Source organism: Arvicola amphibius, chromosome 1 (assembly GCF_903992535.2).
Source record: "Arvicola amphibius chromosome 1, mArvAmp1.2, whole genome shotgun sequence".
NCBI lineage: Eukaryota > Metazoa > Chordata > Mammalia > Rodentia > Cricetidae > Arvicola > Arvicola amphibius.
Window position 1 is genome coordinate 75,810,782 of NC_052047.1, and position 25,653 is coordinate 75,836,434.

Genomic DNA, 25,653 nt, shown 5'->3' on the forward strand with positions numbered 1-25,653 from the left:
GTCAGTGAAGAAATGCTTTGGTCATGAGAGGTACATCCCCTACCTTTTCTGATGCTTTGTCTTGACCCAGGAGTCCTGGACTCGGAGGAGGAGGGGCTCGGCGCTTCTTCATCTCTGACTTCATAGACACTCCAGAGATGTTGCTCAGTGAGAGGGAGGGACCCAGTGTTAGGGACCGAGAATGCATAGATGGTGAGTTGGGTGTTGTTACGCAGCCCTGTAGGAAAAGAGACAGACAACATCTCATCAACAAGGTGACTTCTCTCTGTTCAAATGCCCAAACTTTAAACAACCCACTCTGGTTTCTAATGGCATCTATCTGTACTGGCAGACATGAAGGACTGAAGCAAAACACCTATTACCATTCTCCTAGGCAACTTTACAATATTCCAAACCTATGCAGTAGGGTCAATTTTTTTTTTAATTTTACTGATTTTTTTTGAGAATTTTATGTAAGCATATAGTAGTTATATCATTTGTCCCTTCTCTTTCCTCCTTCTAATTTCTTCTGTGTTCCCTTCATACTCCTCAAATTTATGACATCTTCTTTCTTTATTATTGTTACACACACACACACACACACACACACACACACACACACACGAACATAAATTTACAAATACAGCCTGTTAAGTTCATTTGGTGTTGTTCATATGTATCTGTGCTTAGGGCTCCCTGCTTGGGATTGGATCACCTTTCAGAGGTCATCCCAGGAGCAGACAGATTCTCCCTCTCTCAAAAGTCAGTCACTGCCTATAGCTTCTCATTACAGGTAGGACCTTGTGAGATTTCCCCTGTTCACATTGGCATGTCAGCTGGTATTGTCATTTTCAAGTCTTGTTTAGGCATCCATACTGTCAAGACTTCATGGGTATGGCTCAATCATGAAGCAATCAGCAGACCTTTAAGAACACATAAGAGCTAGAATCACTTAGCATTTCCATCGAAACTGTAGGCGTAAGTCATCTACCTTAAAACTTTAACATGTCACATTAGCCATCTTACAACTTTAAGTTGTCACAGAAATGAGTTCTTAGAGATTGAAAAGGAGGGACTGCTGAAGCAGTGCATTGCATTGGGGAGGAAGGGCAGTAGTTCTCCAGTGACAAATACTTCACCTGTTTTCACTTTCTTCTAACCTTTAAAAGATATATAAAAATATGACGGTGTATCCTAAGCACTATGCTTTGAAGACTCTCAGACCAATAGCGTAGAACCAGACAACAGTTGCTTATGAACAAATATATACCTGCCGCTCAACACACTAGTTTGTTGGTCTCTAAAAACAATTTCCATCCATGATAAATGAGTTAAGTAACATATCCATTTCCTTTCTGTCAACTGTTGCCCAAGTTTCTTAATAGGGAAAGAAGATACAGCCATGCAGAAAAGATACTTAGAGAACTAGAACTCTAACGTCACATTAACAACAAAAGGCAGCCATACCCTAAGCTGTTTTGTCGCGCATACTGATCTTTATCTACAGCACAAGTCATCCTGGGTGTGTTCCACTTAAAGTCAGTGCAGAGGAAGACAAAGTCTCAGACTTGTGAGATACTGTGTAAGTTTTGACTTCTGGCTTTGCCCCGGCATCAGGTACATAACCTTGGGCAAGCTTTGTCTTTGCAACAATTTATCTCTTTCAAAACAGAAGTTAATAGTGCCAACATAACAGCTATCATTGTGAAGGACATGAGTTACTCCATGTAAAGGAGCATGAAAGAGTTTTGGCACAGAGTGAGCACTCAGAATGTTTAAGTAATTATGATTATGTAATGCCTCGTCTGTCTCTCTCCTATTTATATGAGGGCTCCATGAAGACACTGATGGTCTCTTGGTTTAGTCACTACTATGTCCTCGGCACTCAAGGTTTCTAGAGCCAGAAAGACTCATGAGTTTACATCTGTTGGAATGAATGGATGGTGCATGAGCTTCTGGGAAATTCTGCTTTCACATTTAAACTAGTGGGTAAGGTTTCATGTAACCAACTCATTCTTCATATGTAAAAATATATACATAAATATATATACATATATGTATACACACACACAGCTGAACATTGTGGCACAGGCTTATAATCCTAGACACTTAGAAGGGTGAGGCTGGTGAATCATGAGTTTAAGATCAGCCTGAAATATATTGCAAGACCTTGCCACATAAAATTTTAAATTAAATATAGAAGAATCAGCAACAACCCAGTATTACTTTGGTTAGTCATAAATGCTACTATTTATTTTCCTGATGAAGAAATTTAGTCTCAGATTTCTTGGATCTTTGACAAGAAGTATGGTACTTTTAATAAGAATGGTCACCATAGGCTCACACATTTGAATGTTTGGCTCCTAGTTGGTAGAACTGTTGGGAACTATTAGGAGGTGTGGCCTTATTGGTGCAGGCACGGCCTTGTCGGAGGACATGTGTCACTAGGTGGGTTTGAGGTTTCAAAAGACCATGCCATTCCAGTTAGCTCTTATTCTGTCATGTGGTTGTTCTCTCAACATGTAAGGTCTTTGCTGCTTCTCCAATACCATTTCTGTCTGCCCGCTTCCATATTCCCGGCCATGATGGTCATGAACTAACCTTCTGAAACTGTGAGCAAACTCCCAATAAACTCTCTCCTCTATAAGTTATGTCCAGTTTGTTCTTGGAAAACCTCATGAACACTGGACTTAAAGGTTCAGGTGACTAAATAAAGTAAAAGAAGTAAACCAGGAACTTTGCTGACTCAATGACTGGAGCGGTGGTGTCTCACGGGTGGCAAACTGAGTCGAATTATCTCCAAATTTTGGAGGAGAATAGACCTTGTTTTTCCTTACTAGTCAGCATGTAGTCATAAACATAGACACCAGGATCATCCAAGCAATTTACTTATACATAAAATCAGATTACACACACACACACACACACACACACACACACACACACCCCTCTATACACATTTAACACATTTAACACGGAGTATTAGCACAAGCTCACATACTTATGTTAGGGGGATTGGTTTCCCTCAATGGAGAACAACACTAAACTCCAGTACTATTCTGTATTGCAGTAGCAATAACGCCATTTTTAGGTCAATGCATTTTACAGGTCTGCATCTGGTTGCTTCTCTCCACTCTACCCTGTCCTGAGTGTTCACCACTAAGTATGCTTGCCTGACTGATCATAGAACATGCTTGGGAAATTACCTCTGTCCTTTAAATGTCTTTGTATGAAGTTCTATGTAGCCTAGTACCTTTAAAACATTTTACAAGGAAATTATTCATTTCAAGTTTTAATTTTATAATTCTTCTACCCTCAAAAACACTCTGACAGATTGAATGGTCAACAACTAGGATAAGGATCGTTATCACTTTTAAAATTGGGAATATTCTATTTGCTTCAGCATCATTATAAGCATTAAATGAGATAACTATAATAAGGAATATGGCATATTTCTGTCACACTAGAGGATCAAAGAAGGGGCTAGAAAGATGGTTCTCTTGTGGAGAGCCCAAGTTTAGAATCCAGCACTCATGCAAGATTGCTCCCAACCATCTGTAACTCCAGCTCCAAGGGATCCAACACCCTTCTCAGCACATTAACAACTCCCTTCAGAATATGTAAATTTAAGTAATTCTCCAGAAGAAAGTAGAATTACCCCATAGCTTTTTAGTCTGGAGGTGAGAAAAATGACTAAACCTATGATTCCACTGTTATAAAGGGTCTAGTTAATTCTTTGTAAAGATGAAAACCAACAGGGGCCACTAAAAGTCAAAGAGAGACCCTGATCTCCACAACACAAAGGGCAATAGGTTTACTGGATAACAGGTATACATCTGGTTTATTGGGTAACGGGTCTACTTCTGGTTTACTGGCCTTTTGGGAGTATCCACTAATTTTCCCTCACATACAAAATCAAAGGATCTTAGAGCTGGGATGTCACCTTTTCAGACATGAATCTAGGTGGAAATGCTTTTCAGATGCTCAGTCTTGAAGAGACAGAGAGCCTTGATCAGAGCTGATAGTCACCAGTCTCCTATGCTCACATAGCACTAGCCATTCTGCTATGACCAATACATGCCCTCAGAACAAAATAGAATGAAACTAAAATTTCCAGCTCACTCATGTATAAACTGCCATCTCATCAGCGGAACACACCCTAAATTCTCCAACCCTACTCCATTGATTTCTGCCAATTTCCCTGAGCTCTAAATCACAGAAAACCAAGATCTATATAAATGGTGTATGTTACTCCAGTCCGTGGTCCACTGGTACACCAAATGCTTGAGCCTGGGATACACATAAACATCTCCTCCCAGACACTAGAGAGAGAAAACAGGCTTCACCCACTGTGCTAGTCTGCCTTCTTCAGAGTTTCCATTAGGACACTAGCGTGTCAATGAAAGGAGAAAAGGCTGGCAGACAGATGTTCTGATGTTTAAGGAAGAGATTTAATGCCTTGCTCCTCTGTCTCTTATAATCTTCCTGCCTCCTCTTTCACAAGGTTCCCTGAGTCTTAGGTGTAGGACTTGCTTCGGGGCTCTCTACAAGTCTGCATTTTGATTCACTGTGGTTTTTCTGTAATTGTCTCTGTCTGTTGCAAAGATAAGCTTCCTTGAGGAGAAGAGAGGAATTCACTTATCTGTGGGTACCAGAACAAATATTTAGAAAGCAGTTGGAGACTGTACGGGTTTACTAAAGTGGTGAATGTAGGTTCTCCTCCAAGATTCCTGACCTCCCCAGCCCCGTGTAGTCAGTTAGCTTTCCAGTAACATACAGGATGTCCCTCTTGTGAAACAGATCTTAAGTCCAATTAGAGAACTGTCGGTTACCAACAGGGTATTTGTGACATGAATGTACTAAGTGTCACCTAGGAGTGTCAGAAGTTACAACCGTAAAGTCTCACCAACATGATCTAAAGATGAGGTGAATGAGGACAATAACAATAGAAATATCAATACAGATATGTGACAGCCCCCAAAGCCTCAAAGCTGCACGAAGAACTTTAGGCAATTAAGGAATGCTGGGAGTGTGAGGAAATAGTCTTCTTCAGGGAAGAACATGCCAACCTGTTAGCCAACACCAAACATCATCCCTGAAAACATACATACAAGTAACAATACATGAACTGAGCATGTTGTACCTATGTATCTAAGAATATACATGTATATATGTTTACATATACATTATGTATATGTAACAACAATTAAGGAAGAAAGAAACCATAAACTAGAAAAAGAGTAAGGCAGAGTTTGTTGGAAGATTTGGAAGGAAGAAAGGGAAGGGGGAAATGATATAATTATATTATAATCTCAAAATATAAAAGACATAATTTAAAGAAGGTAGATTTAAACTTTGCTAATAAGTCAGTGTGTAGTCTTCATGATATCGTATGTTTCATAAAACGATCCAGAAGGAACTAAGCCATTTAAGGTCAATTAGAGCTTACCTACAATAATGTCCAGCAAGTGCTATTATTTCTCTAAGTATATATTACCAGGCTTTAATACAAAATGAAAAACATTCATCCTAGGAAAACTTAAAGAAGTAAAAGCCTAAGCTTTCTCGATTAAGACATGAGCATGGTCATCTCTTCAAAAGCAGGAGCTTTGCTGCAACCAAGATCAAGAACTCACAGCAAGACATGCTGAGGATGCAGCATGACCAACCTCCCACCTGCGCACCAAGACCAGCACCTGCAGGGGCCTCAGGCCATTTTTGTGCTTAGATTCATTAGCAGATTATTTCTTCAGTGATCTGACCTGGCTTTATGCCATGCCTAGCTCAACTAGCTCACGCTCTTAGGGAAAAAATATACTCTAACTAAAAACAAAACAAAACAACCTAATTTTAATTTACATACTCTACAACTTTGCCATAAAGGTTTAGACAGTGTTTGAAAGACCTGCTAATATCTGAAATGGTAAGGCTGCTTTTGTGATATTAATATTCAGGAAGGACTGGCTAGGCACATGGCATGGGCACATTGGACATGACTAGTGCTCTAAGGGAGTCGTGAATTTCAGAAGAAGGAGCCATTTCAGCAGCAAGGCAAACAAAAGCCACTCTCTCTGCTACAGTAGAAAGGTGTTTATATCCACAGGCTGTGTAACACTGCTCTGACTTCTACCTTTCAGATGACCCAGGTATTTGGTACCAATCCGATGGAGTCAGTGGCAAGGTTCACCTTCCACCCTTCCCTCTGGCTTCATGAAAAGCTCCTGCCAGCTGCTCCAGCATTTATCCTTGCAGAGGTCACTGATTCTGTATAGAAAACATCTCTCTCCAACATCTTTTTGAGCACACTTGCCAAACCAAAAGCAAGAAAAAATGGAATAAACTGTGAATTCATATTTTCAAGGTTCCCCAGGTATTTCTTAGTGCTGTCAAATCACTGCTTTAAGCTTTCTCACTTATCTCTGGACTCCTGGACTGTTGTTTTCCGTTGCTAAGGAGAAGCTGGCGAAGGCCAGAAATATTCTGAAATTGAAAGCAGCTTTGTACACAGGCTAATGGATAGCACTAATGAGCTTGGAGACAGCATCTTCTCCCCTCCTGGAATATGGATGCAGGGCAGACCTGGTGGCCTTGAAGAGGCAAAGGATGCAAATGGACTGAGGAGCAATTCTGTTTCTCTAACCTAAAATGGAAATGTTCTGGCTGACCTACCAGGATTCTGCTGCTCAGACCTTCAGCTATGGTTGGACTACAATATTTTTTCAGAATAGACAGGCAGGACCAAGAGAACACAAGATAGAGCCCTCATTCCTTAGGGAGCATACTTTTATATATGCTGAAACCCTTAGGGAGCTACTGTAGTTTTGTGCTCATAATACTAAATCCACACACCCGTAGAATTGACTGTGGATTCTAGTTTTGTCCTCTTCTGTGGGTCCTGGAATATAAGGGCCTTACCAACTGTGAAGCATCTTTAGTTAGACACCCAAGGATAAGTAGTCACATAAAATTGGTCTTTCTCTAAGCAATAGAGGGGAGGGTGCCAGAACTGGCCTTGTCCTGTAGTCAGACTGATGAATATTTTAAATACCATCATAGAACTTTCATCCAGCAACTGATGGAAACAGAGGCAGAGACATGCAGCAGATCACTGGACTGAGCTCCTAAAGTCCATTTGACAAGTGAGAAGAGTGAGAATATGAGCAAAGAGGTCAAGACCATGATGGGTACACCCATGGAAACAGTTTACCTGAGCTAATGGGATCTCACCAACTCCAGCTGGACAGGGAAGGAACCAGCATGGGACCAAACTAGTCCCTCTGAATGTGAGTGACAGTTGTATGGCTGGGGTAGACCGTGGGGCCACTGGCAGTGGGACCAGGATTTATCCCTATTGCTTGTACTGGCTTTTTTGGAACCTGTTCTCTTTGGATGGATTGCTTGCTCAGCTTAGATATAGCAGGGAGGGCCTTGAACCTTCCCCAAAGCAATGTGCCTTACCCTCTCTGAGGAGTGGATGGGGGGTTAGGTGGGGATGGGCAGGTGGAGGGGATGGGAGGGGAGGGAGTGGGGACTGGGATTGGTATGTAAAATGAAAAGGATTGTTTTCTTTTCAAAAAGTAAAATTAAAAAAGAAAAGAAGTGGTCTTTCTTTTGATCTTATATTACTGTGTGCCTTGGTTATATTACTGTTCAATTTGCTTTCTTGCTAGCAATTAAGCATTATCATTAACAGGAGGCTCAGCATATACTTTTTACATACACTAGAGTGAAGGAAAAATCTGAAGGAATTATCTATACTCGGAGACTAAAACACATGTAAACATTATCCCATCCAACTTCTCTGAATAATAATAACTCTTTACTGAGATGCTGCCTGGAACTACATGTTTTTTTAATAAAAAAGATATTGAATATGACTTAGTTTATTGCTGTTCTAACAGCATGTTCAACAAGTTAAAACTGTACAGGAAAATCTTTTCTTCCCACAAAGTAAATTAACAAAGAAGCTGCTAAACTCAAACTACCTTTTCCAGTCTTCCACGTTCTTGTCACGAGGAAAGGAAGGTGAGGGAAGGCAGAGACAGACAGGGGAAGGAGGTCTCAGCAACTTTCGTTCACAGAAGGGTAACAGTGGTTCTGCTAGCTGTGCACCCAACTCCCCTCCCTGCATTTTATTCCAACCTCTGTGCTAAGCCGAATGCTATCATCTTATAGGCTCTCTTGTAACTGTGCACACCTGTGTTCTAGAACTCTCTCCAATAAAACGGACGTGTACTTCATGTTTATCTTCTCCAGGGTAATACCTAACCATAGTCACCAACCACAGTCACCAAACAGAGCCACCCTGGCCCTGTGTTGTGCTAAAAGGCTGCTGCTCCCGTGTCTACCTCCCACAACTTTTCAGGCACGGTGAGAGTGTCAGATCAAAGCCTCTGGATTTTAGAAACTTGCTACAACAGCATATCTTTCTCTACGCACGTGGCCACTATGAGAGGCTGTTTGAATGCCATGGATGTTAGTCTAGAAAAGAAAGCCCGAAGGAGGGCGATGGCACCATTTTAAGTACTTCCCTAAGCAGAAATTTGTTGAGGCTGTCCACTGGATCTGAGAACAGGCCAGCAACTGTTGAGTCACATGGGCCAGACCTCATGGGTAGCAAGCAGGTGAGGCCATGAAGCAGACAGGCTTGAGAGCCGCAGAGAGAAGGTAGCACAGCTGTCATTGCAGTGTGCAGTGGAGGAGGTGATATTTTAATGGGGACAGCAGACCTGGGGGATGGTATTTAAAAAAAATCAATATCCTGGTGATTCAACAAAAACATTAGACTGAAGCTTTCCCCTCCTCTGCTTCTGCCATATAAATTTTCTCCAGGACATGGGGTATCCTTTTCCTCTTGAGAGTCAGCATTCTCAACAATGCAGTGAAGCTGGGGTCATCGGCGACATCTGTGCCTGGTCATCCTGACCTCAATCCCCATGGGCTGGAGATGGCGGATCCTGGAGTGGAATGGGCACTTGTCATTTTCCACAAACGCCCAGTAGTAATTGAGTGTCCTGCTCTCTCCTTTTAAGGAGGGAGCCTTATTCTAGATCTCAGCATTAAAAGCTGCTTTGCAATGGTGACAGAGGTTTTAGCATTAATAAGTTATTTTTTTCATGTGCATCATAGCTTTGCTAAAACACAGTGATCTGCTTTGGTGTAGAATATAAATACTAACAAATTAGAGCAGAAGTCCATTTCGTTGGCTGTACTTTGAATGCGGCATTTTTTACATATAACTAATGGCTCTGCTCTACTTTCCAGCTGCACCGTCTAATGAAACCTGAATTAATAATTATAAGACTAATAAGAAAAAATTAGTAAGTGGTACTTGTCCTTTAGAGTTAAAATCATTTATGTGCTACCAAATAACTCCAGTGTTCAAAAAAAGCAGGCTGCAATTGGTTGTTGAAGTCGGAAGACAACCTCAGACACAAACAGCAGAGGTAGATTTTGACATAGTCAAATCTGTGTAGATGACTGGAAGGAGGAAGTCAGAATCACTGTTTGGCAGTGCCATTAGATATATAATACATAGAAGATAACGTCTTAATAGTAGTGACAATGGCTGTGTACATAGTTTATGGGAGTTCACGGCTTTTTATCTGCATAGTCCAAACTCCCTTCCAAATTAAAAAATAAATACTCGGGGAAGACATCTACAGAGTAGGACATACTAAATATGGTCAATACTAGATTTAATGGAGCATAAGCAGACTACCCCCTTTCTAGTAATATTTAAGTCAGCTATTTGACTTGTTTATATTTTACTTGAGGCTTCTATTCCATGTCCAATTATAAAGATTTCTATGGAAGGCAGCCTAAGTCACTCAGAAATTTTCCAGCATTCAGACTAGCTCATCTGAACATGACTAAAAGGAGTCAAATCACATTAAATAAAGAGAGAGTAAGAATGGGAGGAACCTCACAACTTGCATACACACACACACACACATACACACACACACAGACACACACACTGCTTCTAGCCCATCTAAGACAGAAATCCATTATGCTAAAAGAAAACAAATATCAAAGATAACACTGTTATCTTAGGAATTAAGATTAAATATAATAGTTTTACCTCCAAATACTTAGATTAAAAGCCAAACTACATATATTAACAATAAATAACAACTATTTACAAGTGAGAAAGCCAAACAATTCTTTTCTTACACTTTTAGTTTTCATGTTTTTTTCTTTCTTTCAGGAAAAAAAACTCCCCAAAATATCCATGAAGTGGTTATTGTTCAAATTTACCAAAACTGGTTCAGTGCAAAGTTCAATGAATCCCTGAAAGCTTTCCAGAAAGTTCATCCTGGCTCCACCTCAAAAGAAGACTTCCAGCTCCAGGGAGGCCATGGCAGGAAGCGTCACACAGAAGTGTGCACGTTTATGGGAGGCCACCCTTCAAGGGAGGCATGCTTTCTAATTACAGGTGCTTCGCTTCCCCAATAGCTGGAGGCACTCTTAGCCAATGACTGTGATGACGTGGGATGTCCTTCTGTACATGTGCTGCTTTTATTGGTTGATAAATAAAGCTGTTTCAGCCAATAGCTTAGCAGAGTACAGCTAAGTAGGAAATCCAAACAGAGATATATGGAGAGAGTAGGTGGAGTCAGAGAGACACCATGTAGCCTACCAAGAGAGGCAGATGCCATGTAGCCGCCCAAGAAACAAGAGTTAACAAACCACAAGTCTCATGGTGAAAATACAAAATAATAGATATGGGTTAATTTAAGATATAAGAGCTAGCTAGAAATATGTTTGAGCCATTGGCCAGTGTTGTAATTAATATAGTTTCTGTGTGATTATCTGGGTCTGGGCATCTGGGAAATGAACAAGCAGTTTGCATTGTGTAAATGTAAATATAATTTACTGCTTACATTGTGACATGGAAAGAATTACTTCATCTTTCTCACCACACAGTGGAGGTCATATACGAAGCAATAGGTCCTATGTTCAGCCTATCACTGCATGCATGCTTTCAGTAGGAGCCATTAAAAACCACCATTTATATACATATGTACACTCCAGGTACATGTTCACACATGGGCACACATGTGTATGCCACAGCCAAAGTTAAACACATAGGATGAGCTTGGTAATCACAAAACAAAATGGCTGAAGAACTGGACACTTTACTTCATAGCCTTTCTTCCCCGTTTCCTTTAAACTCTTCTACACTTGAGCTGGAAGCCCAAATGTCCCCTTAAGTTGGAGTTTCCCTCAGGATTCTCATGGAATTTCAGAGACAAGTTGATCTTACGTGTCCAGGCCTTCCTCCTCTCTCACTGGGAGCAAATCATATCAGTAAGGAAGTGGACGGCCAGTATGTAGGATGGGCTTCCATCAGGGTACCATTACCTCAGGCTCACAGCATCAGGACAGGCTCAATCTGTGCCAGTGAGGGTCATGCCTGTGTTCTCAGTGCTGCAGGGGGAGCCTGAATGATTTTTAGCTTCTCACTGTTTATCATTTCCTTCAAAGGTTTTCCCATCCTCCCTACCTCCTGTTCTCCCTCCCTTCTATCCTCCCCCACTATTTCTCCCTTCCTCCCTCATCTTTATCCTCATCAATACTAATTGGTCTTATTCCATGAATCAAGACCTGACATAAACCATTACTTCAGAAGAGCTGATTACTTTACATCACGATGATTATATGTTCTATATGCTGGAAAAGTGCTGATGGAAAATATAAAAGGTCGAACTATGAAAAATACGATGTAGCAGAGATGTTACCTTTATTCATCTATATCATTGGGTGTGTTTGTATGGAAACATTATATTATACAGAAAAAGTTATATAATTTTCATTTATCAGTTAAATAAAGGAGTCCTCATTTGTTAAATTATTAAAAAAAAAAAACTTGTACTGTTTGTGGACACCTGTTCAAGAATAAGTGTTTCAAAAGGGTTCTTACCTTGGGTGGGGAAATGATGCTTCAGAGGGGTCATTACCTCAGGGAGGGGAGCATGAGATGGGCTAGGCTTAGAGGGGCAACGGCATTTGTATTTCCTGTGTTTTTCAGAGATTAAGAGAATATAAACATAATACAATATAATATAAATATAGCTAAACATTAAGCCCTGTGAGCTTTGTATGAAGGATGGGTGGCTTTGTCCTTGGCAGTTCAGTATTAATTGGGGCTAAGAGCATTTCTAAGATGTAGAAGAACCCTCAGGTGCAGAGTGGAGTCCTGAGTGCAGGAACAGGATGCTGAGGACCTTCAAGACTCCCCAGTCATGAGTCCACAGCCATCGTAAGAGACAAGGTCAACAAGAGACTCACTTAAGATAGAAAATCAATAAAACATAATTTAAGCTGGAAGTCACAGCAAAGGCCGGCCAACAGGGAAGGACATGTAAAGCAAATAGAGCAGCAAGGAATTCTGAGTCTTTTCAAGATGCTCCAGGGGTGGAGACAAATATCACAAGATACCTGGTCCAAGGTCCTAAACTAGATGTGATCTCATTCCAGGACTGCAAAAAAGCAGGGGCTAGATGCTCCCAGGGAGCCCGTAACTGCAAGGCCTCACCTGTCTGCTTGGTAGGCCCAGGGAGAAAGTAGACAAGAGAGCTGGCACAAGAGCCAACACCTGACAGCTTCAGGAAGAAATAACTCATTGTAGAAAAAAGCACATGAGATCATAAGTATGTGCAAAGCCCAGCTGGCCATGTGCCCACCGGTCAACATTCTCAGGGTACAAACTGAAAATAAATCCAGGGGGTTACAACAAGGCAGCAAGGGATCTGAGAGAGCACAGTGCTCAGCAATGAGTAGAACAAAGACTCTACAATTATTTGAAAGGACATACCCTGGAGGAAATAACAGTCTAGGAAGCCTGTCTCCACACAGGTCTAGATCAAGGCACAAGCAAAGCTGCACAGGAAGAGATGAGGTTGAAGAAATGAGGAGGGCCCGGGAAGACTCAAACCCTTCCTGGGCAGCCAGACCTCCAGGGCTCCAAGTCAAGGAGGCTGCAGACAGCATCTCTCCAGCTGTTAAAGGGCTGTACCAGGATCACAAACCCCAAATCAGGAGGTGGCTGCACAGACTGTGCTGGGAGTTGGGAACATCAGCCTTGGCAAGATGATGGCACAGAGGTGTGCCACAACGTGCTGTTCTGTGTGCTCCCTGGAGGTAGCAGGTGACCTGATGGTGGGTCACAGGTGGACCAGTAGACAAAGGAGGCAAAGAGCATCCCAGCTCTCTGTTTAGGCATAGAGAACACAGAACTGCCACTTCCTGGATCATGGATTCATTACTCTGCAAGTCGCCCCTCCCTGGCACCTGAAGCAACTTAAGCCAGTCAACATGGAGCCAAATGAGAGTGTACTTTTGTATCTATCTGTTAAAGAATAGGGAGAGAACTAAGGATGTGAGAAACATCAAATCACACTTAGAGGGAACAGAGAGGAAATCAGTGTGTTGAGAGGGACATTTTCTACCCCCAGCATCCCTACAAATATTGTGTTTTCAAGAAGTTTAAAATATGTGCTTCCAAGCCACTGTCATATACAAGTATGGGGTGAAGAGAAGGGAAAGAAAGAGAAAAGCTGAATGATTTGAGTATTACAAGGAAAGGCTGATGTGAAGACTCAAAGGTGAAGAGAACACCTGAGATCATGGTGAAGTCCTGGTCCATGTTGCCACTGGGGGCCATGTCTAGGTCCATGGTCATGAAACAGCAGGGGTTTGTGTTAGTGTCACCATTAAAGGCCATGTGGCTTTCTCTGGTCTAGACTGCCACCTGGGACCATGTTGATATCCAAGAGCTGCATAGAGTTGGCCCCACCCCTTACAGCTGCAGCACTCAGGAGAGTGGGCCCTGTACCTTGCCTGGGCAGAATAGTAGAAGTGGCCCTGGTGGCATGGGTGAGGTGGCCCTGAGGGTTTGAGAACAGGAAAACAGCCCTGCCCCTTGCTGCCTGTGGCACTGAGTGAACTAGCCAGGCCATGCTGGAGAGCTTTCTCTGATGGAGGAGAGTCATCTGTCTATGTGTTACCTTCATTGGTTAATAAAGAAACTGCCTTGGCCCTTTAATAGGACAGAAAATTAGGTAGGCAGAGTAGACAGAACAGAACTGTGGGAGAAAGAAAGCAGATTCAGGCAGACGCTTCAGGCAGTCGCCATAGGCAGTCATGCCTCTCCTCTCCGAGTCAGACACAGGTTAAGATCTCTCCTGGTAAGCCACCACCTCGTGGTGCTACACAGATTACTAAATATGGGTTAAAGCAAGATGTGAGAATTAGCCAATAAGAGGCTGAAACTAATGGGCCAGGCAGTGTTTAAATGAATACAGTTTCCGTGTAATTATTCTGGGTAAAACTAGCCAGGTGGCGGGACGCAGCCCACCATTCCTTCTACATCTCTCTGATGTTGAGGATGAGGGAGAGCTGGCAGGCTGACCAACCCAGCTACCACCCAGGCCTAGAACTAGGGCTGAGTTGGCTCACCCCAACATCTACTTTATCTATGAACTGTTGGAACATGTGAAGGAGTGGTCCTGCAGATCCAAAGTCCTAGGATGTCCATGACACAGGGCAACAAAGGATACCAAAGATGAGTCCCAATGAGGGCCCATTATTGATAGTGTAGCAGAAGCTGAAGGACTCAAACCAGACAAATGACTCATTGCAATGAACACTCGCAGGTAATGACGTGTGGGTATACTGTGTGACTCACTGTATGCTCACTCACTACAGCTTTCATGACGATATTTTTTTCTTTTAAATTTTATTTTGTTTTGTTTCGGAGGGGGGATGTTGCAAAGGCAGAGCGTGGATACAAAGAGATGGGGAGATGAACAGGAACAGGGTGCATGATGAGAAACCCACAAAGACTCAATAAAAAAGAGTTAAGGACTGTCAATCAGCCTTTCAGGTTCTGTTATGTATTTTAAGCTAAGCATCTGCACTTCCTGGATGTGGAGTATGCTTGAGAGTCCATGACTTAGCTCTTAGAACCTAGTAGGAGATGCTGAAACCTTCAAAATGGGGGACTAATGTAAAGATACTGAAGGAACAGCCTTGATAGGGACATCTGAATCTCATCCTCATCTTTCTTAGGTTCCTGACCACGAGATGATCCACCTTCTCTGCCACACACTTCCCTGCAATCTGCTACCTTACCTAAGCCCAAAAGCAACAGGTTAATCAACTACGAATAGAGACCTCCAAAATGTGAGCTAAGATAAACCTTTTTTTTATGTGTGTGGGGGAGTGCAGGGGGAAGACGACAGAGACAGTGAGAGAAAGCATGTGTGTGTGGTGTGTTTGTGGAGATGGCACCCAGGATCATGCACTCAACAGGACAGGCTGGTGCTCTATCATTAAGCTATATTCCAGACTGACTTAGATACTTTTCTTTCTAACCTTACCGTGTAAATGTGCGGGTCTGCATGCAGAAAATACACATGGATGGCAGGCAGGTATCTTCCTCTATTGTTCTCTGCCTTATTTTTTGGGACCTGGTCTCTCACTGAACTTGGAATTCACTGAGTCCCCCATCTTCCTGTCTCTGCCTCTCGGTGCTGGAATTACAGGCACGCATTGTTACACTTTCTCTTTTTCCTTCTTCCTTTCTAAGTGGGTGCTGGCAAGTCTGAACTCAGTTTTTCATGCCCGTGAAACAGATACTTTCCCCTCTAGGCCATTTTCCTAGCCTCATCTTAAGATCCTTTGCGTCGGTAACAGATGCTGATGAACGCAGCATCTCTAATTGGACAATTAGAAATCTAAGAAGCACTGACATTCCAAATGTTTTGGGTGTTGACATGATGCTTATGTTTCCCATTGTGAAGCCTTTCAGATTTTGAACTTTTGAATTAAGGACTATCAGCTGGAAAACCAAACACAAATGCTGCAGATACGTCTTGTGTCAAGTATTTTGGACAAAGGGCACTAATTTGAACTTTCACTGCAAATGCTTCAGGAGAAAAAAAAAACCTCTGAAGCTTGAAGTATGAATGCCTCTCTGGCAGCTCCCCCATTGGCCCTAGGAAGGGCATAATATGACTATTTTATTTTAACATAATTTTCCATTTATCTGTTTCATGGAAGGGGACACAGATGTGGAGGTCAGACAGAGGACAATTTGCAGGAGTTGCTTCTGTGTCTATCATGTAGGTCCCAGGAAATGAACTCAGGTCATCATACTTGACAGAACATGCCTTCCCATGCTGAGTCATCTCATCAACCTAACGTGAACATTTTAATTACTATTTTTTACAAGTACATGAAGAAATAAACATTTGATAGCTACTCTCAATTGCATATTGAGGTCTATATACCTCCAATGTATAGGAGTTTTACAACCGAGTCATGGGAAAAGAAACACAAAACTGAGCTGATTTGCAATGAATTGGTACTTGTTTCTGGCAGGAACAGGAATATGCCCTTCTGGGAATCATCACAGTAACATAGTCTTGTGAAGGCCATAAAGTTCCCATATTCATTGATTCACTAATTCTCCTGCTAGATTCATTAAAACAACAGCTGCCTGGTGGTGGCGCTGGTGCACGCCTTTAATCCCAGTACTTGGGAGGCAGAGATAGGTGGCTCTCTGTGAGATCAAGGCCAGTTTGGTCTATAAGAGCTAGTTCCAGGACAGGCTCCAAAGCTTAAAAAAAAATTCAAAAATAAATAAATAACAAAAATTGCAATAACAAACGTTCCAAATGGAAACAGTTTTGGAGACAATAGTGGCATAGCATGAGTGAGACACTAACAGTAACAAGCGACAGATACTTGAGCTTTATCAAGAAATGACCAAGAGCCTGCACTGCGCTGTTTTCTTAAAGATGCTGGGTGGTGGTGATTTTGAATCTGCTCAACACAGGGAAACACAGGGCTCTATGAGGTCCGAGGACGGTAAGTGCTTAAATCACAATCCAAATTCAAACAGACACAGCCCGGAGTCATTTTCCTTTCTGTGCTGTAGACAGAACCCAGAGCCTGGCGTGCAAGGCAATGACTTCCCATGGAGCTGGACTCCCAGATTCCTCAGAGCCTGGCATGCAAGGCAATGGCTTCCCACGGAGCTGGACTCCCAGCTTCCTCAGAGCCTGGCATGCAAGGCAATGGCTTCCCATGGACCTGGACTCCCAGCTTCCTCTGAGCCTGGCATGCAAGGCAATGGCTTCCCATGGACCTGGACTCCCAAGCTTCCTCTGAGCCTGGCATTGCAAGGCAATGGCTTCCCACGGAGCTGGACTCCCAGCTTCCTTTTAGGGAAGTGCATCTAGCCCTTTTCACTATGAAGATAGCAGAGCAAACATTTAAGTATGTAATTTTAAATAGGGGGAGGGAAGAACAAATCTGCCACTCTCTGTGTGTGTTAAAGTGGCTCTATCAAGAGAGAGGCGCGAGGTGACAGGAAACGTTGGAGACTTGAAGCTTTGATTTGATTCCCAGTCTACTCATGCACATATGAGCAGCATCAACTGGACTCAGTGGATTAAAAAAAAACCAAAGGGGAACATTAAATTGGGAAGAGAGACATAGTGTTGTGATTTTGGAGGAGTGAGAGCAGTGGAAATGATCAGAATATGCTGCATACATGCATGAAATTCCCAAAGAATAAATAAAAATACATTTTTAAATTGCCATCTGCTATTCATTTTACAATATTGAATATATAATGTAAAGATACAGACTATACAAAATTGATTTCTAGCAAAAGTTAGCTCTACCCTAAAAGCACATTGCTCAGCCCTCGGGGTATATTTTCTTATTAGCAATTTGTGAATGTTCCAGAAACAGCCTTCTTGAGCTTTACCAGGCTAGGGCAAGGCTGATTCCTTGTACTTGTGGGAACACTGACACCCTGTGGTAGAGCCAGCACCACACACTTGCTTCTAGCAGCCTCTGGGAGCTCATTGTCTTCACCTAGTCCAGTACCAGATGGGAAGGAAGATAGGCCGCAGAGCATAGGAAACATGACAGGATTTCCTTAAGATGGTATTTCTAGTGTCATTTCCTAAGATGCCCTTGTGTCCATGGGCTTCCTTCCTATTTTCTGGAGTCCTAAATGGCTGGGCTTGTGGGCAAAAACTACAGGGAGTTTATGAGGGCTTTGAATATGGAATCCACTGCCAAGTACAGAAAGAGGTTCCTTCTCTCCAGGGGAGTCAATGCCAGGTACCAGTTTTCCTCACGACCCCTACAGGGCAGGAAAATAAACTGCTTCTAGTTTTAATTTTATATATTTATGTTTTGATCCCTGATTCTTTAAGTCAATCATCAAAAAGTCTTTGACTTCATAGTAGCAAGGCATCAGTATCAATGATACTGAATTTTAGATTGGTGTACTTACAGAAATTTTTTTTTTAACCAAGTGATGGGGCCTATTAAAGGTAGCTTATTTCCCATGGTTAATTCTAGAAAGGTCAGTATGCCTTGCTTGGTGTACCTTAGATAATGACATATCCTCTAAAGCACATTCCCTCCACAAACATAGAAAGAGGAGTTTCCTGGAAAATGTGGGATTCCCAGAAAAGCATTTGAAGCTATTAGAAAAGTACTGGGTATAGTTCATTTGATTCAAATAACAAAAAAGCTAAATCTTGGAATAAGGTAAACTTCTGCCTATGGGAACTGAATTTACCTGAGAAGTAGGTTATCTGGACCATCTAGATAGATTTTTTTTTGTAGTTTGTTTGTCTCATAGATATGATAACCTACTTACAGTTTCTCAAGAAAAAAAGCAGTTATATCTGTAATCCCTCTGATAAGGCTGTACTCAACTGTGTTCAGCATTTCAGAAGGCTTCCTGGCGGTGGTGTTAAGTGAGTCATGCAAGGCTAAACCTTACACAGTACTCTCCTGAAGCATACTGTTGTAGAGTTGAGGAAGTGAACATGGACAGGATCCCCTGCTGGGCTGGAATCTAAAGCTCATTTCCTGACCTTGAGGAACATACCAGTCCTGGGTCTCACAGAGACTTGTCCCAACCCCCTCTGACTCCCACACTTCTGACCTTGAGGTAGGTACTTGTCCTGAGTCTGACAGAGACTGGCACTCCCCCGACCCCCACTTACTCACACACCTCCAAGCAGTCTACTTCCAGGGGCTGGACACATTATATAAAGGCACAGAGCAGCCCGATGGCAGAGGAGTTCTCAAGAGTCACAAAGTCACCACCTCCCAGCCCTTAAAGCAATACTCAGTCCTGTACGGGGCCTCGAAGTAGAAGAAATCAGGAGATGGAGCGCTTGCAATTTATCACCGGGTCTACATACTGGGAGTCTCTCAGTCTAAATAGTTCTACTAGAAGGAGGAATAGCTGCCTTCGATCCTTCAAAACAGAACATACAAAGACAGAAAGAGCTTCTGTGACCCTGACTGCTGATGCAAACCTGATCCTGTCTTCTGGTCAGTTTAAGGGTTGTACCTCCAGGCTAGAAGACAACAGCGAAGTGACAGGAAATGGTAGCACAGTGTTCTTAAGGAATACTGTGTCACCTGGACACTTGGCAAGGCAGAGATCATGCTAAACACCCACAAAGGATTCAACAAGTTCAACGCTGGAAATAGGGTTTCTCTGTGTCTGCAAAAGGAAGAGTAACCTGATCACATCACTAAGCTGACCACTGAGGCCAGGCAGGGCTGCTGTAGGTCACCTGTAGTGACGGTCACCATTTTATTACATGTCACCATGTCCTAGGACTTGAATTATGTTCAAAAAATCAGGGGTTGACCTTGCATATCAAGGCTTTGTGTACAGACATTGCTTTACATTAAAAATAATTATGGCTATTTTTTTCTAGTGGAAAAATAAATATCCCAAAGAACACTCTACATCAGTAGGTCACCACCATTTTCTCACCTGCACAGTTCTGCAGTAACTCATACTGAATCATAGTTGTTTAACCTCTCACTCTGCCACTGAGGAGCCTGTGGGTGTTGTTTAGCTCTCGCTATTACAAATAATGTCCTAAGAAATGGCCTCCTATATCACTGCAGACTCTAACAAAGGAGACTGTATGATAGATTTCTAAAGGTAGAATTTCTGTGGCAATGAATAATAAATCTACTTATAGTTTGGCTAGATGGTATCAAACCCCCACTTGAAATGCTAAAGCATTTTACTTTCTGCTTAGTAACACATTTAAGAGTCCCACAGAGGCCACTGACAGTGGGACCAGGATTTATCCCTAGTGCTTAAACTAGCATCTAGGAGCACATTCTCTTTGGAGGGATTCCTTGCTCAGCCTAGATATAGGGGGGATGGCCTTGGTCTTGCCTCCAAGTGAAGTGTCAGACTTTGTTGACCCCCCCATGGGAAGCTTTACCCTTTCTGAGGAGTGGATGGGGGGTAGGGAAGGGGTGAAGGTAGGGTATGAGGAGGGGAGGGAGTGGGAACAGAGATAGCTACATAAAATGAGAAAAATGTATTAATTCTATTTTAAATAGGATTAAAACAAATGTTATATGATACCCCCCAGAAAAAGGAGTACCCACAGATTAGCCAGCACAAGTGATGGACAAACTTCCAAAATTTTGCCATCTAATAGGTAATGAGAGTTTGCAGTCAGTGTAATCAGTGTTTCTCACGACTAAGCTATGCTCCATCATTTACATACCACATACACCAGCTCTTTCGATATCGTCTATGCATTCCCATTTATGCACCAACTTCAGTCTGCCTTCTCTATTCTAAACGCCCTCTCCCATGCAATATGTGGAGTTTTATAGATTTCTTACTATTCTCATATTCCTATCTTCTCCTCCTCCCCCTCTTCTTTTCCCTGGACTGCTTTCTTAGGTCTTTATTCTCCATCCTGTCATCCAAGATGTTTTCCCCCACAGTCCAATTTATCCAAGTTCTCATTAGCACATCTTGAGCTTGAGCCACACTTAGAAAATCATTCACATGTTTTCTGCTGGTCACATGCCTGGTTTCAATACACTCACTTAGATTTTGATCTTTGGATTTCCTGTGTATACTATAAAACATGCACAATCTTTAATTTTCTTCATGGTCATTTCCACCCGCTCTGCTGTTGAGGGCTGGCTATACTTTATTCCATATTCCCCTGTACAGCTGACTCCTATTGAGTCACTATACTACCTGTTAGAGTTTTCTTCAGAGCTTCAAACTCTACTTGAAAAATCAAAGGGTTTTTCAGGTTTTCTTGGCTATTCCCTTTTTTTTTAAAATTTTTTCCAACTCAACTTTATAATTAACTTAATTAGTTCTAAAACAAAACTTAAGGAAAAACAATGGTACTGAATCAGTCCGTCCACGAATATGGCCCCTGTTTCTAAATAAACAGTTCTATTGTTACATATAATTGTAGGATCTTAAATTTTTTTCAAAACTGCTTTAGATATTTCACATGAAGTTTTTGCTTAGGTTCTGTCGTCTATGAGTCACCCACCCATCCTTTATCCACTTATCCACCTTTCTATCTATTAAACCGGCCAGCTAGCCATGGGCATCATGACTATGCTCTTATGCTCCTAAGCACACAAAATCGCTCACCCAATTTAACAATGCTTACTGCAAAATTAAGCTACCATTCAATGTTGTAGAAAGAGTTTCTATTTGGTTACATAATAGCCTCAAACAAGTGAGATGCCAAGCCCTTGGATATAATAGTTTCCCCACTCATGTATAAGCAGTTTGTTTATTGAATGTGTGAAATATTAGAAGACTTTTTTTCCCAACATCTCCTAGATAAAACAAGCTGATGAAAGACAAGCCCAAAAGACTAGTGAGTTTATAGGCATCAAAAGCCATCCTCTGTTGATTTAAGTCTGTCTAATAGCAAAACAAACATAATGCCTGACTGATTTGATTAGTTCGGATAGGAACTTATTTAAGATTACAACAAAAGAGGGTGCCTTAAAATCATTACAGAATTCTATTCAGGCTGGGCTGCTTTGTATGGGAAAAGGCATGAACAAGTGTGTGTCCCTGTTCACCCAGGCTCAGGGGAGTTTCTGGGATTGTAGTAAATCCTCAAAACTGCAAACATTCTTACTTGCCAAAGAGAAGTGGCTCCGACAAAGGCGGAAGTCTGGTTTCCACAGAGACCATTGAAAGGAGGGAACACTTAGGTTCAGAGCGCTAAACTAGCGTTTTCAAGTGCATGTGGAGAATTAGTGCATCTCAGCACAGCTGTACTTAGAGGCAGACATGACATAATTACCCCGGGCACATATTTATTTATTTCCTTGAATTTAAAAATGTAATCAGGCTTTTGTAACTAAGGTAAATTTGACTTTTTCCTTAGGCCAACAATAAGGGCTTCTTGTACCAATTAATTTAGATAACAGGCATTTCCTACTCTCTTAAAGAGCTAACTTTCACTTACCCCAGTCCTTGACAAAAAGAAAAATAAGCCCAAGGTCATTCTCAAATAAAATCCTACACTCTTAAAAACAAGAAAGGACTTGCATTTCATGAGAATGCAAGTCATTAAGAATCTGTTTGCAAAAGTTAGTAGAAAGCAAGACGATTACAAAGATTTCAAGACTCACAAGCATAATGTTAGAAACTACTCATTGGCAAAAAGTAAAAAAAAAAAAAAGGTGAGTGTGACAAGCACTGGATAAAGACACAGATTTGTCTTCCTTTGCACCTCCCAGAAATCAGAGGTTCCAGAGTGACCACAATTCTGATGGCTCCCAAGTTTTGGCCATGAACAAATTTGGAAGACAATTTGTTTACTTTTGGTCATAGGTCACTGTGCCTTGGGGCGCGTTGTCTGGAAAGACATCAAAGAAGTAAAAGGCGCTGATGTGACAGAATCGCTCTACCCTTACAGACTATTTATAGAAAAAGCTCCACAGTTTGTTTCAGTGAATGTGGAAAGATGTGCTGAATTAATACTGAGGCTTTTCTGGGTAAGTGGAGTAGGTGAAAGACAATTCATCTTTTACTTTATGAAGAAATGTCTTTGCACTGGGTGGTGGTGGCGCACATCATTAATCCCAGCCCTTGGGAGGTAGAGGCAGGTGGATCTCTGTGAGTTTGAGGCCAGCCTGGTCTGCGAGTGAGCGCCAGGACAGTCAGGGCTGTTACATAGAGAAATCCTGTATAAAAAAAAAAAAAAAAGAAAGAAAGAAAGAAAGAAAGAAAAAAGAAAAAGAAAAAGAAGTGTCTTTACAAGAAAAATTTACTTCTCATGTTTAATGATTTCCAAGTTATAAAAACTTAACCTATAAAAAATGTTTTCTAATTTAAAGTTATATAACCCCAGAAATAAAACAAAATCTTAGATGGCTATTTCTCCACTAGACTTTACTTCAAGTTGCTATTAAATTTTGTTTGTTTGTTTGTTTTTCGAGACAGGGTTTCCCTGTAGTTTCTAGAGCCTGTCCTGGAACTAGCTCTTGTAGACCAGGCTGGCCTCGAACTCAGAGATCCGCCTGCCTCTGCCTCCCGAGTGCTGGGATTAAAGGCGTGCGCCACCACCGCCCGGCTATTAAATGTTTCAAAGCATAAAGCACACAATGGATAGAAGATTTCACATAGTGATCGATGCGAAACTAAGAGTGACAGTGGAAAATTATTGCTGATACAGAAAGTTTGTCCAGGTAATTTGTGTGTACATGTATGCATGTGTGTATATGTGTGTTGTGTGCATGTAAGCACGTGCATAGGGGGATAATGAATGTGTTAAGTAGAAGCCGGAGGAGCACACTGGCTGTCCTTCTTTGTCATTGACCATTTTGTTCCTTTGAGACAGTGTCTCTCACTGAACCTGGAAACTTCCATTTCAGCTAGCCTGGCAGGCCAGTGAGCTCCCAGAACCTACTCATTCCTAGCCTCCAATCTGGGGTTACAGGCACACAAAGCAGCCATACTTGGCTTTATGTGTGGGCGCTAGGCGCTGAGCCATCTTCCTATGCCCTATCTAGATACATTTTAGAGGTAAAAACATTCAACATAAAAGCACGTATGTGATGCAATGAATTACACTGTTTCAGGTATTTGAAAATTATAAGAAAATCTTCTAGATGCCAGTTATGAAATGTGGGTAAAATGGAATTTGAGGAGATCCCTTTCTTGGTTCTGGGCCTAAAATGTAGTTACAAAGCTTAATAAATGTTAGCTCTGGGTAGCCAGTGGCTATAAACTACCAGCCTACTCCTGGTAGCATGAGAAAAACTTCAGAAAGTGTAAATTCACCTAATCTAATGCAGGGTTCTCCTGCCCGTGCTTAGCGGAATAGAGAACAGAAGACTAAATACTGAACATTATCCAAATAAGTACAAGCAACCACCGGCAGCCACTACAGAAACCAAGCAGAGGAGCAAACGGAAGCTGATCTTGAGTTTTGTTATCTGCAGCTAGAAGTCCCACCTGGCTAGCAGAAGCACACACTGGATCAAGTACTCACGTTCAAGTCACCTCCAGACGCTGACTTCAAGGGGTCCTCATCACTATCTGCACCAGACAGCCCGAGATGCTCAGCCTAGAACACAGACATGCACCCCACCATCAACTCCAGGGAAAAAAAGCTCCAAGGAGAGCAGGCGTCCTTAGCAGCTATTAAGGCAAAAACACTGGCATGGCAGGGCCAAGCTTCCCAACAATGGGGAGTACAGAGTCCGTAGCCATCCCTTCACCTTATGAAATCGAATGCTGTCTGAAAATAGCTCCCAACCAAAGCACTTTCTCACTCCAAATTCACATTGTAGAGTCCACAACTCATGGGAACAAAGTCACTTTTTCCTTTTTCGCTTTCCTGAATGCATTTCTTCACTTTAATACTTAATTTAAAATACTTAATTTTAATACTTAATTTAAAAATAGTAGGGGCCATGAACTGTCAAGTTAGGCCAGCAAATCAACTGATTAACTAGGTCTTGAAGATTTCCCAGTTTTAATCTCTGCACAGTTAATGAACTGAATGTACACAGAAACCATTTATCAAACAGCTAATTCCCTTTCTATCCATAAAAGGCAAACAATAATACATCACCAGCCACACGATCAGGTAGGGAGAGCTAATTAGAAAACTCAATTTCCTGACTGCCTAATGAGAATCAGGAGACATGACCCAAGAATTCACAATTTCGATTATATCTTAAGAAGACACTTGGGTATGTTTTGAAAACAACTGGTTTAAGAGAATAAATGATGCCAAAGTAGTATAAAATTGGCATGCATTAAATAATTAAAATACAAAACATTGGACCAATGTTATGTCCCTCACTTACTTGGACCAAAATTATGTCCCTTTATTGACATTTTCTGGACTTAACATTCACTCACCAATATACACTTTATTCTTTCTTTCTGAACAGCAACACACTAAAATATAACTTCAGTTTGAATGCTTTTGTAAGTCCCCATTCTCAGATTTTATTCTGTACTGAGACATGTACATGCCTGTCTGTCATCATATCACCGGATTTTAAGAATCATTTTAAGGTTACTTCACATGCTTTTTGTAGATAAGGAAATAGAAAGTTTTGCTAAGCATTATACAACATGAATGCGTTATTAGCATAAAGGACTTCGAAAGGTGTTCATTCTAGCATTTATTAATGCTATAACTGACTGAATTACAAAGGCACAAGTTGCTTGACCATATTGACCTGTATAATGTGATGATAATTCTCCCAGGTCTTTAGGGACACTAGGTAAGGAAGTATTCAGCATGCAAAAACCTCCAACTATAACAAGGAGAGAGTCAAAGTGCTAGGAAG

At 41.7% G+C, this 25,653-nt stretch overlaps 1 protein-coding gene across 5 annotated transcripts in view; it reads right to left on the reverse strand.

Moving 5' to 3' along the window:
* Positions 1–25,653, reverse strand: part of Cobl (cordon-bleu WH2 repeat protein) — a 227,651-nt gene that overhangs the window by 107,748 nt on the left and 94,250 nt on the right. For 3 of the 5 annotated variants that reach the window (XM_038345836.1, XM_038345852.1, XM_038345827.1), the window contains exons 6-7: positions 24,339–24,413; positions 44–217 (exon numbers count right to left, since the gene is read on the reverse strand). In XM_038345836.1, the coding sequence (XP_038201764.1) occupies positions 44–217; positions 24,339–24,413 (249 nt within the window). The remainder of the gene's footprint in view (positions 1–43; positions 218–24,338; positions 24,414–25,653) is intronic. The other 2 variants (XM_038345861.1, XM_038345845.1) reach the window with 1 other exon arrangement.